Consider the following 14,711-nt stretch of genomic DNA (forward strand, 5'->3'; position numbering starts at 1 on the left):
ATGAAATACAAATAAAACAATTACAGGCTGAAGTATGAATGTATATTTTAGAAAATCACTAAATGAAATGAAAAATGTTCAAATCACCACAGGAAAGTTCAAATGCAATTTAAATATCATTTAAAAAATGTCAGGGTTGCACGTACTGAAATGTATTTCTCCCCAAGACCAGCAGAGAGAGCCATAACACAAACAGGAGCTCTCGCAAGTGGCCTCTACTGTAACCTACAATCTTTCCAATACAGTAAAAAACGGACTGTGTAATGAACCACGTGTGACAGGATTCCACTAATAACAAAGTGGATGAAATATTGAGTTTTGGACAAACACGTGCGCTCCTTGTCCCCCACAAGGCCGTCGTCGTGACCCCGAGTTGTTGAGGGCCTCCATCCATCCATCCAGCCATCCAGCCATCCGCTGGCCCATTTCCACTCTGGCCCAGTGTGGGAGAAAGCTGGCTTCAATGCGCAAGGCGCTCGCCAACCTTTAACAACCGACTTCCTGTTTCCTGGCAGCAAACACTAAATTTAACCCCCCCCCCCCCCTTTGACCCCCTGGCCATGAATCTCCCACAGCACCAAACTGGCCCCTATATATTGGCAAATTATGCTTTTTAGGGTTGCTATCATTTTTGATTTATTTTCAGTTTTATTCTACTTTGAATTGTGTTTTTTCAACTCATACACACATTTTCACCTCGGTTCAAGAAAGATACAACGACCGATAGTAATCATAATAATGGCACAATTGTGGAAAGGCTGAAAGGCGAATATTTTGTGGTGCCTATCTGGTAATGTAGGTCAAGCTTGTAAGTTGGCAACCCGTGGAGAGAGCGAGTCGGTGATTTCCATTGTGCATCCTGTGCGAGAGGATGCAGCCAGAGGAAGCGATTGAATAATTCAGCATATTTCCTGAGTCGTAATGGCACTGCCGCGAGGTTAAGTGCTACGTCTCGGTGCATCCGTCCCTCCGTCCGTCCGTCCGTCCGTCCCTCTTTAGGGGTTCAGCCACAAATGACCCCAGAGTGGTTTGCATGATCAAGTGGAGCTCGTGCCAATCATTTCACCGATTGAGCGTAAGAAATGAGGTAGAAGCGACAATTTCACTTTTTTCCCCCGCCATCTTCTCAGCTTGCACAAGCAGCACCAAAGCGTGCTCTCGAAGAGGGTGGGAACATGCCGTGAGCGAGTGAGCGAGTGAGCGAGCAGATGCTTTATCGCTGTCCTTGAGCATCGCAGCTGCATGCTTGAACACAAGCCAAACACCCCTGACGGACTTTCCGCGTTTGATTTTTGGTTTCTTTGCAAAAGGATTGTTTTCTGAAAGAAAAAAAAAAGAAAGAAATCGGGAGGGGATGCTTTTAAATTCCCGAGGAGAGTTGTTGATGTTGTTGTCATACCAGCGGCAGGAACAGGAAGCCAGTTGAAAGTTCTAGCCTGACCGCGTGACCCCTGCAGATAACATTCCCATCCCACCCCCCTCCCACCGGACCCACCCGCCATCCCCGCATCCTCCTCCCTGCCAAACTTTGCTTTTTCTCCTAGTAACGTCGACATTTCTGTGTGTGATGGCAGTTTGTCAGAGTTCAGTCTGGACTTTCCGCACCACTTTAGATTTGGTCTAAAATGGTCACTTTAAACCAAAGAAACTTCCTTGTGGTTCGACTCATGATGGACAAACTGACAAAATGTCAGATTGGTCACTGAAATGAGTCAATTTGCCATTTTCCTTCCTGCCGCTCTCTCTGACCTCCGACCCCTGGTTCATTTGGACCGCTCTGTGTTGACAGCTGTAAACAAGAAAAAAATCGGAGTAAACATTCTGCGGAAGCTCCCTGATTGATTGACAGTTGTATGGGCGCTTGACGGACAGCTGGGAGGTGGACTCCCGAGGGGGGCGAGTGGGGGGGACTCACTTGCTTTGACAGAGGGGTCAAAGGCTGCTTGTCTGTTCACTTGAAAAGCAGGAAGAGTTTCTTTGGAAGCCCTCGGCACACATTCTTCAATAATCGCTCAGTAAACAAGGTGTTAGAAGGCTAATGCTAACCAAAACAGCAGCACCTAGCGAGAGAGACCTCTACTTGGACAAAAGTGCGAGCACCCTCTTTCAAAAGGACTCTTCTGAATGTACTAAGTTAATGAATTTTCCTACCGTTTGATACGATGCCGCCGTCGTAGTTTCTTTTCTTTTTGTGTCGGATTCTCTTCCGCTTTTTGGGGAAAATAGTAAGGTGGACTCCATCCTTGTCATTTCACAGCAGGTTTTGATTGTTTCCGTTTCCACCCGTAACAAAAGACACACACGGATGCTCGTCGATGCTCGTTCGGAAAGCTCCTCTTTATTGGATGGTCGTCGGCAGCCGCGCCAAAAAGCCAGAAAAACAACAACGAAATGACAAAGGACGAGCACGCTCGTCATCTCGTATTACACGCCAAAGGTGGCCATTCGTCTGTAAATAAATAAACAATAACACCACATGGGCAAAGTAACGTGTAGTGCTCGTATCATGGTCATAAGAATAAGATTGGACTTTGAGATAGACCTCTATTTACGTATATTTGCGCCAATATACTCTCCTTACAATAAACAAAGCAAATGGCGATTGTGTACCGCAAGCATGTGTCGTGGTTATACTGAGTGAAGTGGCTGGGGAGTGGGCAACCTAAAGTGAATGGGCGACATGCAGGCAGCGCCTTCATCCAAGATGTTTGGATCCGGCCAAGCGTTGAAATAGAAAAAAAAGAAAACGCACATCATTCATAATAATAATGATAAGACAACTTCATTCATTTTTAATCTATCAATATAGTACGTAGCCCTTGGAGGACTGAAATGGCCCCAGATTGGAAAAAGGTTGCCCACACCCGCTGTAGCTAACCTTAACCGCAAACCAAAAATGAAAAAATCCCATGATGTAATCTTTGTGAAAGAAAGAAATATCAAATATAACACGTACCTCTATGCGCACATCCGAGAAGGAATTCAAGTTTTGGTTTTATTCAAAGAAAAAGAGTTTCTTCAAGAGGAGCAGTTCCAAATGCCACTTTGCATAAAGGTTCCGCTCATTGTCTATTCTCGACAACAATCGTTTCACAATATTGTGCTGCCAAATCTGATCTTTTCCAACTTTGTGTCAAGACAATCCTACTAAATCCTTGACCGTCCTTTTTTGATTGTTTGGTCAGTGTTCTTGGCCTCAAAAGTTCCTGAATTGACAACCGTGGAAGCGCCATAAAAAATCATTTCAACCCCGCTCGCTCGTATCTGCATAGAAAAATATAATGGCAAAGGAAGGCTTTAACGCGTCGGGTGTCGTTTTCATGCATCCCACAAACACACACACGCACGTTCGCTTGAAAACATGCGCACACATGCACACACACGTCAGGAAACTTGAGCCTCGTCCTTTTCCCCCCCTCCATCCCGCCTTCTTCTCCGTCCGCCAGAACACCGCAACTCCTTCCTGCGTTCTCGTCTGGCCCATTAAGAGCAATCACGGAGATAATTGCCCGTCTGATCAACTCTCGACGGGAGGCTTTTAGCCCACCGGCCGGCCGAAGAGGAGAGCCAGGCGCGGCCGGAGGGATGTTAGAATAAACGGGCGGATAGGGCAGGCGGGCAGGCAAGCGATGCGAGGCGAGGCGAGGCGAGGACCGACCGGGGTTTGGGCGGCGGCCTTTAACGCGACAGACCGAGAAACCCGAGCGGACCAGCGCAAAGATGTAGCGGCGAGGCTAAAAATAAGACGACGACAAAGACAACTCCTTCTTCACACGGACACACGCAGGCACACACAGACTCGAAGGACAAATGTCCACCCGGCCCACCCTGTCATTGAAAACCTCGTAGGGTACTGCACTGAAGTCTGAGGCCACCACCATCAATCAAAGAACAAATTCCAAGAGATTTTCTGCACACTAGTCAAAAGTGCGGGCATCGTCGTAGGTTCAACCATCTGATCCTCCAGGAACCAGGGAGAGGGTCACCCGTGTGCACTAAAAGTCCGAGGCTGTCATCGACTTGGGATGAGGACAAGTTCACTTAGAAGGCATTTGTACATGGAAACTGTTGCTAACTGGTGGAGGATCACATTAAAAGTGGGTACAGTGCCAGAATCCAACATCCAGCTCTGTGATTTGCCTCGGGGGCCCTCGGCTTCAGTGCAGCACCGTGCATCTGCTTCGTAGAAATGAGCCCAATAGCTAAGCTCCCACCAGTGATTGCCGGATTCAGTTCAAAGCCATTTCTCTGCTATTTTCTAGAAACGTCGTACGTAGAACCCATTGATTTTGGCGTCCGATGGCGTCGATAGCTCCAAAAACCTTATTCTGATCCTCCAGGAACCAGAAAGTTGCCTACGACCAAACCCACATACGATTTGCCACGGTGGCCTGCCGCTTTGGTGCAGTACCGTGTGTCCACTTCATACAAATGAGCTTAATGGCATTCAGATTGCGTGTGTGGTCCCATTTCTCGGGCGTGTCAAAGCTTTCCAGATGTGCTTTGACTGTCTGCATGTTTAATTTGTCAGTTCCTTGGCCTTCGAATTTTCAGCGGAAGTCTCTACATTTCGTAATCCGTTGTAGTAGAACCGTGAGCCGATGATCCAGTCCGTGGGGCGGCTGTCGACCACAAAGCGTCGTTCTGTTAATAAATAAATAAATGCGTGTCAGACGTCCCGATTAGGCAGAAGGAGGAAGGCGAGTTCAGTTCAGTTCAGTTCTTCTTCAGGTTCAGCTTTTGGTTTCCAAGGCAAACAGGCACAGTAAAGCTTTTGCTCCCTCTCAAGCTGAAGAACAGGTGGCTGCATACAAGGTACGTAGGTGAAGACTAGTAAATGGTTGGCATCTCATTGCCACCCATCCAGGCTTGTCATAGTGACTTCTCCACAGCCTTGCTCACAGAGGGATGACCCGGGTTGGGGTCGGAAGCAGAGATCTTGCGGCACACGGTGTTGGTGTTGCTGCATCGGCAGCCGGGGCGCGTGGCCCGGTCGTGGGCGCGGCGGCACAGGGCGAGGCACAGTCGGGCAGGGGGGTAGCAGCAGAGGCAGGGCAGGCAGAGAGCCAGGAGGCCCATGGTGCCCCAGCGGGCCAGGGCGTGGGCCGGGGCGCAGGAGCACGGCCGATCGGCGCAGTTGTCCTCGTCGTCCTGCGCCGAACAGTGGTAGAAGAGGCCCTTGACGCAGCACAGGCAGGTGCCGTACTCCACCGCGCTCTCGGCCGAACACAGGCAGCGCTGCCCGCAGGCCCAGCAGGAGGGCAGGCGGCGCGGGGCACAGCACTCGTGGCACTTGCAGCGGGCGCAGCGCTCGCAGATGAACCGGTGCCCGCCCCCCGGCTCGTCCTCGGCCAGAATTTTGCTGAGGGAGGTGTCGCCCTTGAGCTCCCCTTTCGGTTGCGTGCGCACCACAGAGGTCAGGCCCGAGTGTGAGGGCGTCAAACCGGCCGGCAACAGCCTCTGGTCAGAGCCGGCGCTGGTCCGGGACATGGAGGAGCTCACGGTGCTGGAGCGACTGATGCGGGACGTGTGGGCGTGCTGCTGACTTTGACTGCGGGGTAGCGCCGCATTGCGGGACGACGGAGGGTGCTGCGAGTATATTCCATGTGGGCGCCGCTCGTCGTAGGGGTAGAAAAATCCAGACTGGGTCGCCAGCTCCAGTGCCACCGGGCGCTCCACGTAGTCGTTGTGGGCCCGGATGGTGCGGATCTGGTCGAGCGACAACACCGGCACGTGCTGGAGGTCCAGCCCGTCCGGCTCCATCCTAAAGGAATGAGCGGGGTCCATGTCGGTCGGGCTAGGCGCTACCAGGGTGGGTGGCACCACTCACGGGACATCGGATAAACCTGCAAACACGGGAGTGTTTGTTAGTTGATGAGCTGATGCTAATGCTACGTAGCCAGTAGAATCCAGTTTGGCATAAACTTGGCTTGATTCTTTCGAGAGCTAACTAGGAAACCACAAGTAACGACAGAGTCAGGTATTTTATCATATTTAGTTAACAAGCTAACAAACAACCAATTAGCTAGCTAACAAGCATGTTACCTCAGTGTACATATGGATGTTTGGACACCCCGCTACTAATATCGAGATGGAAGTAAGTACGATCGAGCAAGCTCTACAACGCCCCGGCGGTCGTACGTCTTTATAGAACGACGGCAAAACAATCGAAGCGACTAACATGGTAATTCGATACAATTTCATGCGTTCAAATATTACAATACGGATTGCATCAATGTAGGTCAGTGCTTCTGACAGTGTTTCGGCCGGCAAACAGGGCCTTGTGTTGCAGCATAAATTAGCTGTGAAGATGTCAGATATGCTCCGGAAAGGAAAATAAAGACAAGTGCAGGAAATGCACAGGCAGCAAAGTAGAGTCAATTGAATAAAAGCTCCAGATGAATGGATAAGTAGATAAGGAGAAAGGCAGAAGTCTCGCATTAAAAACCTTGCTCGCTTCACAGAACCTTTTGGGAGAAGGCCAACAAAATACACTGAGCATCCATAAAAGCAAGACCAACGATTTCAAGTGACTGTTGGTAGACAGAAACACAATTTGTATCAATTAAGCTGGCTTAAGGCGGCCGGGTCAATGTCACGCTCCGAACCTCATTGTGTCAAGTCAACTCGTTGACCGTCGTGTCAGCTTCATTTGGGAAAAAACCTTTGCCATCTCTGAGCCGTGATGATGAAAGTCAAATGCGAATGCGGAAAACCTTCACCGAGGCAAAAGTAACTTGAGCAAGGCCCTTTTTGCGCTGCTAGGGGAGTATCAGTGTGACGGGACCAGTGGACCACCACACACACACACACACACGCACGCACGCACGCACACAAAAGGATGCACTGTGAGACTCTGGTTTCTACAGAAACACTTTTTCAGGACTCACGGGTCCCTTCATTAGCTGCACCCTGCCGTGTAATCCAACGCAAGAGTTGTATGAAAAATGTTGCTTTCTGCTTCCGAGACAAAACATGCTCACTCAAGGTCGAAATGCGTTTCTTCCTTTGACTTCCGCTGAGTCCGGTCGGTCGATGGGGCTTTTTAATGGGCCTCTCTACGCGATGACCTCATGCGAGCAACTTTGCTATTTTAAAAAAAAACACTGCGAGTGGGGCGGTGGTGGAGGGGCCATACCGTGTCATTCCCAAGAAGAAGATATGAGTTGAATTTTGAAATGCTCGTCAGACTATACAATTAGCAGACCTCCCGCCAATTTCGAAGCTATTGCCCATCTCCCCCAAAATCCAGGTCTCGGGCATAAACGAGGCACTAAGACCCGGCCGGAGGCTTCCCTTCCTTCGACGCCCTCCCGGGAGCAGCAGCAGCAGGATTGGATGACAATAAACTTGATGAGATACCGGATGTGCTGAATCTGACCGTGACGGAAAGACTGAAATAGACACTGAAGACCAGAAAGGGGGTGGGGGGCAGTCACTGGAAGGGAAGGGTCAGCCAATGACCGAGGGATCACGGCGCTATTAATGATTTTTAAATATAAATATGATGAAAGGCCATCTGAGGGAAAGTTGGGGAGGAAGTTCCCATAGCGCAGCAGTTTTGATCAAGTCCTCTGTGGGCCATAATAAACTGAGAAGGAAAAAGGACATTTGGGTGATGTTGGATGAACAACATTAATAGCTTCCTTTTTTTGTTGTTGTTGTTGTTGCAAATTTAGTTGTGGGATTTCTTGCCAAAGTGGCTTGGAACTTTTTCACTTAGCATCTTGATACTTTTATCCAGTAACGTGAGTCAACTCAAAGTCAGTGAAGTTGTCTTTTGGTGCAAATCGCACATTTCCGTAGCGCTGCGGTCGTGCGGTGCATTAGCTGGAGCATTAGTGCTTCTGCCTTGGCAAAAAAAACAAAAAAAAAAAAAAAAAAAAACCAACTCCATTCATCCCCTCCCTCCTTTTCTCCATCATCCATTCATCCATTTCTTCATCCGGCCATCCCCCCCTCCCTCATCCCCTCTTCCGCCCCGTGGCTGGTTATGCCTCCTGTTCATCCCCCCCTCCAACGTCACTCGGTCCCATCATCCGTCGGCCCACCCCGGCCGGCGGAGATGGCTATCGACATTTTGCATCCGACCTTGAGGACAATCAATGGCAACCCCTCCGAGCGCGGCCCGGTCACGTTTACACGTGGCCACAAACGCACAGTTGGCCAGTAAGGGAAGGGCTTTCTTTTTTTTAACCCATCCCTCATCGGGGCAATGTTTCCGGTCCCCATACTTCTACAGGTAATAGTAACGCCCAAAGTATAGTTTGACAAGTGGACACAAGTGGACCGCATTACCAAAGGTGTGTCTTGTGAAATTCAAGTTGACTTTTGATCCCCATAGCAAAGTTACCTTCAGAAAGTCACTTTACTAATTTGTTGACTTTCAAAGTTAAGTTCTTCACGCCTTGACTTTAAAGGTAACTGAGTCACGTTACTCCTTAGTTGATTTTAAAACTAACAAAGTTGCTTCATTCGTAACATTCAACAGATGCCGACAACATCCGCCAAACCTAAAAGTGACAACCGGTTTTGCCAATGCTTCACTCAAAGTGCATCTTTTTTCTTTCTTGTTTGACTGAACAGCAGTCATTTTTGAAAAATGATTGTAAATGGGTTTCATTTTAGAGGCGACATGACAACCAAGGTTTTTGTGGACTTCACTTACCATGCCTTTGTTTTAAGGCAGTCTGTTTAGGTCTGACATATTTAACCGGCAAAACGTACCATTCGAAATGTCGATCATTGTAAATCTAACTTTGAGGCGCTTGCTTTTTTGCACCGCAGACCCCGAAACGTCTGTCATTCTCAAAGGAACGCTCTTACCTCTGATTGGATTGAGATCCATTTTGCGCCCGTGTGCAGCTTGTCCTTTTTGTCCCTTTTTTTGCAAAATATCCTCACTAACGTCTGATGACAGGACGCATTTGCGCTAAGCCGTGAAGCTCACATCACCGAATAAGTCCTCGTCATAGTTGCTGTGAAAACAAGTCCTAAGTGTCCATGTGTGTGTGTGTATGGAGGGGAAGAAAGGCTTGGTGGATGCTCTCTATCAGCAGGATGTGCCCTCCTCCTCCCCCTCCTCCTCCCTCTCCTCCTCACCCTCCTCCTCCTCTTCCCGGAGCTGGGATCCCTGCGTGTCCTCCTGAGGTCACCTCCTCCCCCACCACCACCGCCGCCGCCGCCTTCTTCTTCTTTGGCACGTCAGCCTTCCGAGGATGCTGGCAGGTCGGAAATGGACTTACAAAGTAAGAAAGTGCATCCAAGTGGAGAGATGGCAGGCAGGCAGGCAGGCAGGCACAAATTGTTTGCAAAGAACTCTCTTTCCCCCCGCCCCTGTTGTAGCGTCCGCGTCTCTTCTCCGGAGATGAATGGTAGTGAGGACTGGTACGCTCTGTGGAGCTCTCTCTCGCTCTCTCTCTCTCATGCAAAGGCACTCACACTCCTCCCTCTCGACCCCCACCCTCGCCCGTCACTGAATCCGAGCCGCTCCGTGCACGTGCACTCAAGTGGCCATCATGCACACCAAACGACTTGCGACAATGACTAGTCGAGTCCAAATCAGTTTGTGCAGCTAGCGCTGAGCCTTTGCTCGCTCTTCTTGCAAATTTTGCTGCTCTGTGTATAAAGGAAGGAGCGGTCGTTTGTAACACGTTATGGAACTGTGCTCGTTTCCCTGAACTCATCTGTTGTGTTTTACATGACATATTAGCAATTAGCACTTGTGTAACGCTAATTATCTTTTAATTGTCCGACTTACGCGTCAGGCGCATTGTAAACAAATGTGGCGAAAAACGACTTGAAGCGAGCACGCTCGGCCTCTTGTTGGAAATCTTTTTATTTTCTCATAGTGACTCTGCTGTACAAGGAGTCTCCCACTTGAGTGACAACAGGCAGGTCGAGAAATTTTTTTCAACTGGTTTGAAAGGGGAAATGGAGTCCAAATAAAGATGCGGCATTGTGATTAATATTGCCTTTGTGGACTGTAGATTGAGCAGCTTTTGCTTTTTACTTCTGACCTGAATTCCAGCGCGTTTGAACGTCCCTTGCAGCGTCCACAGCCCCAGCCCGCCTACCCCTGGCTCGCTTTGCCAGCTGCTGCTCCGGTCACACCCGCGCGCCCTCTAATTGCCGCTGATATGTGGCTGCGAGGATGAGTCGAGACACTGATCCATTAAGTGACCAGGCCTGGCTTGATTGGCTCCGGATGAGGTCCCCCCTCCCCTCCCCTCCCCTCCACCGTTGAAATAGCACCATTGGCCGTTGGCCAAGCGGCCATTTCCTGTGTCTGAGAGGAGCTCCAGCCACCGGAGCTCGAATGCATTTCCTGACTAAGAATAAAAGTTTTATTAATGAGCGCCAGTGCATGAGTGGCCGGCCCACTCTTGCCTCGCTCGTCAGGAAGGATGACGGGTATGAAAGAAAATGCAGACACGATCACAGTATGCGGAGGATTGGTCTTTATTTTGAAATCTGTTTTCAGACTTCATGCATACAAATAGAAGTGAGGAACACCAGATAGACCGTGTGCTTCCAATCAGCTCCAATCCAGTTTTTTATTTTTGGGCAAAAAGCGGGAGCAAGTTAGGGTTAGTGGATGCACGGGTCAGGCATGGTAGTTTGTTATCTTTTTCTTCCCATCCCTGAATCCACAGCCCAGATGTCATTCCGAAAGGATTTAGGATTATGGGGTGGGTTCCCCTCCGAGATTAGGTCTAGGTTCAGCTGCGGTTAGGGTCAAGGCGGTTAGAGTTGAGACGCTGTTCTCGTCCTGTTCCCGAACCACTCGCTCCTCTGATTCCATTTCAGAGTCAAAGTGCTTTTAGGGGTTGTGGTTGCTTGCGCTTGCGATAGCCTTTCCTTCCTGTTCCAGTTCCTGAAGCCTTTTCGTGTCCTTCCTTAGCCACGCCCTTGATTGCGTTTCCGGTACCGCGCCGACGCCCAGATGCCGACTTGAATTCTTGGAGACCTTGGACCGCGGTCGTACGGAGTCTGACGGACGTCTCCCGTAGAGGTGGTCGGACGTGAAACTGATTTTGGAAAACCGTCGTCACAAAGTTAGGGCTTGGGGGTAGATGCTGATCCTTCTAGTGGAGCCTACCTGGGCTGACATCCTGCATCTGCCCTCTTTCGCTTTTTGGGAAGACTAACTGCTGTGGTTTTCTTCTGTTCCAAGCGCTTGGTCTCGCAGCCACGGCGGCCTGGATTCTGCAGTGACACTTTCATCTCTGTACCTTGAGAACCTTGGCTATCACACGCAGCCATTATCCCACAGCAAAACCGCACGCTGCGAGACAGAAACCTTCCGTCGGCCGGGAGAATGGGATAAAGCGCGAGCAACGTGGATCTTCCTTAGGTTCTTACTGGGGGCTGATGACAAAGTGAGGCCACAGGTGGCTCATGCTGATGAACCGATGCTCCAACACCTGACTGGGCGTCATCCGTAGCGACGCATCCAGGTGGAACATACCCTTCAACATATCCACAAACATTAGCTTATCGGTGGAATACATCACCTGGTCCGAGGGGTGTTTAGTGTAACACCACTGGAACTGCTGGAGCTGGAAAACAAACCTCATGAGAACTTCATGAAAATTGTCTTTAGAGACTTTTAGACCATACTTGGAGGAGGTGGTCAAGAGAGCTCAACTGGGTTTTCTTGGCCATCCTGACTGCCATTCCCGTTTCTTGTTGGTACGTTTCTGACGTCTAACGAGAGATGGCATCGGGGTTAGACCTTTGCGGTTAAACCTGACTTTGACTTGGTGGTTGTGAGACTCGATTGGTCCCAGACCTGCTATACACAACTTCAATGTTTTCATTTGAAAATGTGCAAATCTTTCATTTGAAAGATAAAAAAAAAAAAAAAAAAGAGACACACTCCACTTGACTCCCAACTCTGGGCAGATAAGATGGAGTGGTTGTCGCTCAGCACTCCTGGACAGAACTCAAGGTCAGTTTAGTCCCATCCACCGGTAGCACATGGGAGGGAGTGTACCTTAAGGCTCCAAAGACTGGTTTCACTTTCCTGGTGGAAAAAATGTTCAGTCTTTTTTCCAGAGACCAGAAGGTTGTCTGGAAAAGCTCCTTGAGTCTCTGTGATGTACGTGATCTGAACACAACAGAGTTGCCATGGAAACCTTTGACTTTAAAGGAAAACATGGGGTTAGTCTAGAAAACTCCACTGGGGTACCACACAATAGTTTCACCGAACCCTCGAAACTAACCCTACGGTAACCTTCCAACTGGAACCCCATTGTACATGACCCTAACCGTCGTGATTACCAATTTGGTATAACAAAGTAGTGATCACACAATTGGAGCCCAGATGGCTATTTACCATTTCGTAGTCATTCTTGCCGGGGAAAATCAGCGTACCCGTGTACAAAAAAGCCGTCACGCAGCCCATGGACCAAACGTCGATTGCCTCGTTGTACGGCGCGCCCACCAAGATCTCCGGAGACCTGAGAGAGGGTCACCGAGGTCAAGCCGCCGGTTCCTTTGGAAACCACTGCACAAATCTAGGAAACGACCAGTCAAGCACCGGTAGGGGCGACTCTGAATATACGAGCCCGGTCTGGCGTCCGCGATGTCGTGCGTCAAACCGAAGTCGATGACTTTGACGCGGTAGGGCTGCTGCCGATGATTGATGAACATGATGTTCTCCAACTTTAGGTCGCCGTGAATCATCCGAGCACCCTTAAGGTGGTCCAGAGCCCTGGCGAGCTGACAAAAACTGCCTGTCAGTGTTAATTGTTGTTTGGGTTCTCAAGCCTGTTCCTCGAGAGCCGGCCGGTGTCCTGTATGTACACCGCCCCTCAAGGGACAAGGTTGAGAAGCCCTGAATTGGTGTTTACTAAGTGTTAGTGTTCTTTTTTTTTATTTTTATTTTTTTTTGACAGTACACAAAGAGCCAAGTATCGAAGTTTACGGCACTCACTTGCTAAAACAGTGCCACGCCCTGAAAAATAGATATTTGAGAAATACAAGACACGCAGTGTCATGTTCCACACTTTAGTCTCAGTTTCCAGGAAGAAGCCGCTCGCCTAGTCGCAACACCCTAGCTCCGCCCAAAGTTTCACGGTAGAGTGGCTCAGACAGGCGACGCTGCCTCATAACGAGCTCGTTTCAGCAAGAAAAGAAAAAGTAGTCTGTTTCAGTTGATCCTCGCTCGGGTTACTTGGACCAAAACTTGACACAAACATGTTAGTAAGACACCGGTGAACTCAAACCATCAAGAAATCTTGTTCTACACAGCAAATGGCTTGGCTCACCCATTTATGGGTCCAAAAGGGACTGACCAAGTAGCAATCAATCCAGTTCCTTTTGGAGCCAAGATGGGTTCTAATGTTGGAGTGTTTCAGACTGGACCGGGTCCAGGTCGGCCTACCTGGTGGACAATGGGTCGGATCTCTTTGACTTGGAGGGGCTTAAAATGTCGCTCCTTCATGAAGTCAAATAAACTCTTATCCAAGTATTCAAATTCCAGGCAAATGTAGCCCATGTAGCTGAAAGTGCTCATCCACTGGACCAGGTGACTCGTGTAGTTTTCCAGCATTTGGATTTTCTGTAGCGCCTCAATCTGCAGACATTGGAGTAACGGTTCCCAAAGCTGATTTTCGGGACGCTCGAATGTGTCGCGCTCTAACCTCAAACCTAGCCTGCACGGCAAAGTTTCCCTGGTCCCTGATCATTTTCACCGCCACTGTCTTGTTGGTGTCCGTCTTGCGACATTTGGCCACTTTGCCAAAAGTGCCCTCGCCCATAACGGCGAGCACCTTGTAGCCGGCCAACGGCGAGTGAAGCCTGGCTCCCGGGCACAGGCAGTAGGCGGCTTCGCCCGGGGAGACGTCCATCCTCGTCCGCAGCGCTCTTCGCGTGCCAAGCATTTTGACCTGCTTGCGTGTTCAAACATTGGAAGAAATGAAACGGAAGCGGCCTTGTACAAACAAGGCAGATCATCAAAGGGAATTAACGGCAACAAGTTGTCATTAAAGTGTGACATCACAGTGCCAAGCCTTTTGTGTACTCATCAATCATGCTATGATTCTGACATCACTTTTGAGAGATGACAAGCGCCAAACATACCCGACCGAATGAACCCAAGTCAACATTAAATGGGATACGCGAAAATCGTGTTCAATTCAACAGAAAAGGGCCCGTGCATTTTCACCGCTTCTCTATTTTGAATGGCTCGAATGGAAATGACATCATAATGCCGAAGCAGGCCGGTCCACTGTGTTAATCATTCTAATTCTGAGTTCGCATCCCTTTTACCCTCCAATGTCAATATCGTAGCTCCCAATCTATGCCAATAAGGCCTATTGATCTGATTAGAGGGGCGTGTGTGTCGGCTATAGCGGGGGGGGGGGGGGCGCGGCTCATTGATTATGGCTATGAACGCTTTTGATGTGGACAATGCGGTCTCTCTTCCTGCCTCCATCGCACTAAAATTCCCCCCGGGCCCCTCAGAGGGAATTTACACGGGAGCGTCCGACACGCACGGAAGAAAGGAGTGTGATGAGATGAGGAGTGAAGAGAGAGGTTGAGTGCGAGCCCAGTTCATCTGCGTAGTGTATAGCGGGACAAACTTCACATTGTGCAGTTTGATCTTTTGGTGCCAGCTCACGGCTGAATTTTGTTTGTAAGCAGTTGCTTCCCCCCCAGCCCACCGCCCCCTTTCCCTGTCATGCCTCATAATTCATTCACGA

The 14,711-nt window shown here is 49.5% G+C and overlaps 2 protein-coding genes across 3 annotated transcripts; both read right to left on the reverse strand.

Moving 5' to 3' along the window:
- Positions 1-2,318: 2,318 nt before the first annotated feature.
- On the reverse strand, positions 2,319-13,518 carry LOC148386810 (protein sprouty homolog 3). Of its 2 annotated transcripts, none has more exons than XM_088399161.1 (2): positions 13,391-13,518; positions 2,319-5,846 (listed from the first exon to the last, which is right to left on the reverse strand). In XM_088399161.1, exon 2 carries the CDS (start codon positions 5,785-5,787, stop codon positions 4,873-4,875), a length of 915 nt encoding a protein of 304 aa, XP_088255287.1. In that variant the 5' UTR covers positions 5,788-5,846; positions 13,391-13,518; the 3' UTR covers positions 2,319-4,872. The 2 variants fall into 2 exon arrangements, with proteins under 2 accessions (XP_088255287.1, XP_088255286.1); XM_088399160.1 differs by lacking the exon at positions 13,391-13,518 and adding an exon at positions 8,827-9,141.
- On the reverse strand, positions 10,446-13,946 carry LOC148386811 (homeodomain-interacting protein kinase 3-like). The gene is made up of 9 exons (XM_088399159.1): positions 13,650-13,946; positions 13,391-13,582; positions 12,545-12,726; positions 12,341-12,464; positions 11,999-12,112; positions 11,623-11,709; positions 11,365-11,561; positions 11,102-11,287; positions 10,446-11,030 (listed from the first exon to the last, which is right to left on the reverse strand). The coding sequence occupies exons 1-9, from the start codon at positions 13,887-13,889 to the stop codon at positions 10,823-10,825; spliced, it is 1,530 nt and encodes a 509-aa protein (XP_088255285.1). The 5' UTR covers positions 13,890-13,946; the 3' UTR covers positions 10,446-10,822.
- Positions 13,947-14,711: the final 765 nt, after the last annotated feature.

This window comes from Syngnathus floridae, chromosome 15 (assembly GCF_059516105.1).
Source record: "Syngnathus floridae isolate MCC-2025c chromosome 15, RoL_Sflo_1.0, whole genome shotgun sequence".
Classification (NCBI taxonomy): Eukaryota; Metazoa; Chordata; class Actinopteri; order Syngnathiformes; family Syngnathidae; genus Syngnathus; species Syngnathus floridae.

Bases quoted from the DNA above. Each gene is read 5' to 3' on its own strand.
- LOC148386811 (XM_088399159.1), bottom strand. From the start codon at position 13,889: ATGCTTGGCACGCGAAGAGCGCTGCGGACGAGGATGGACGTCTCCCCG. The intron at 12,727-13,390 runs GTAGGCCGACCT...AGTTTTTGTCAG, and splicing joins TCCGACCCATTGTCCACCAG to CTCGCCAGGGCTCTGGACCA. The intron at 11,288-11,364 runs GTAAGAACCTAA...TCTGTCTCGCAG, and splicing joins CACTTTGTCATCAGCCCCCA to CGTGCGGTTTTGCTGTGGGA.
- LOC148386810 (XM_088399161.1), bottom strand. From the start codon at position 5,787: ATGGACCCCGCTCATTCCTTTAGGATGGAGCCGGACGGGCTGGACCTC.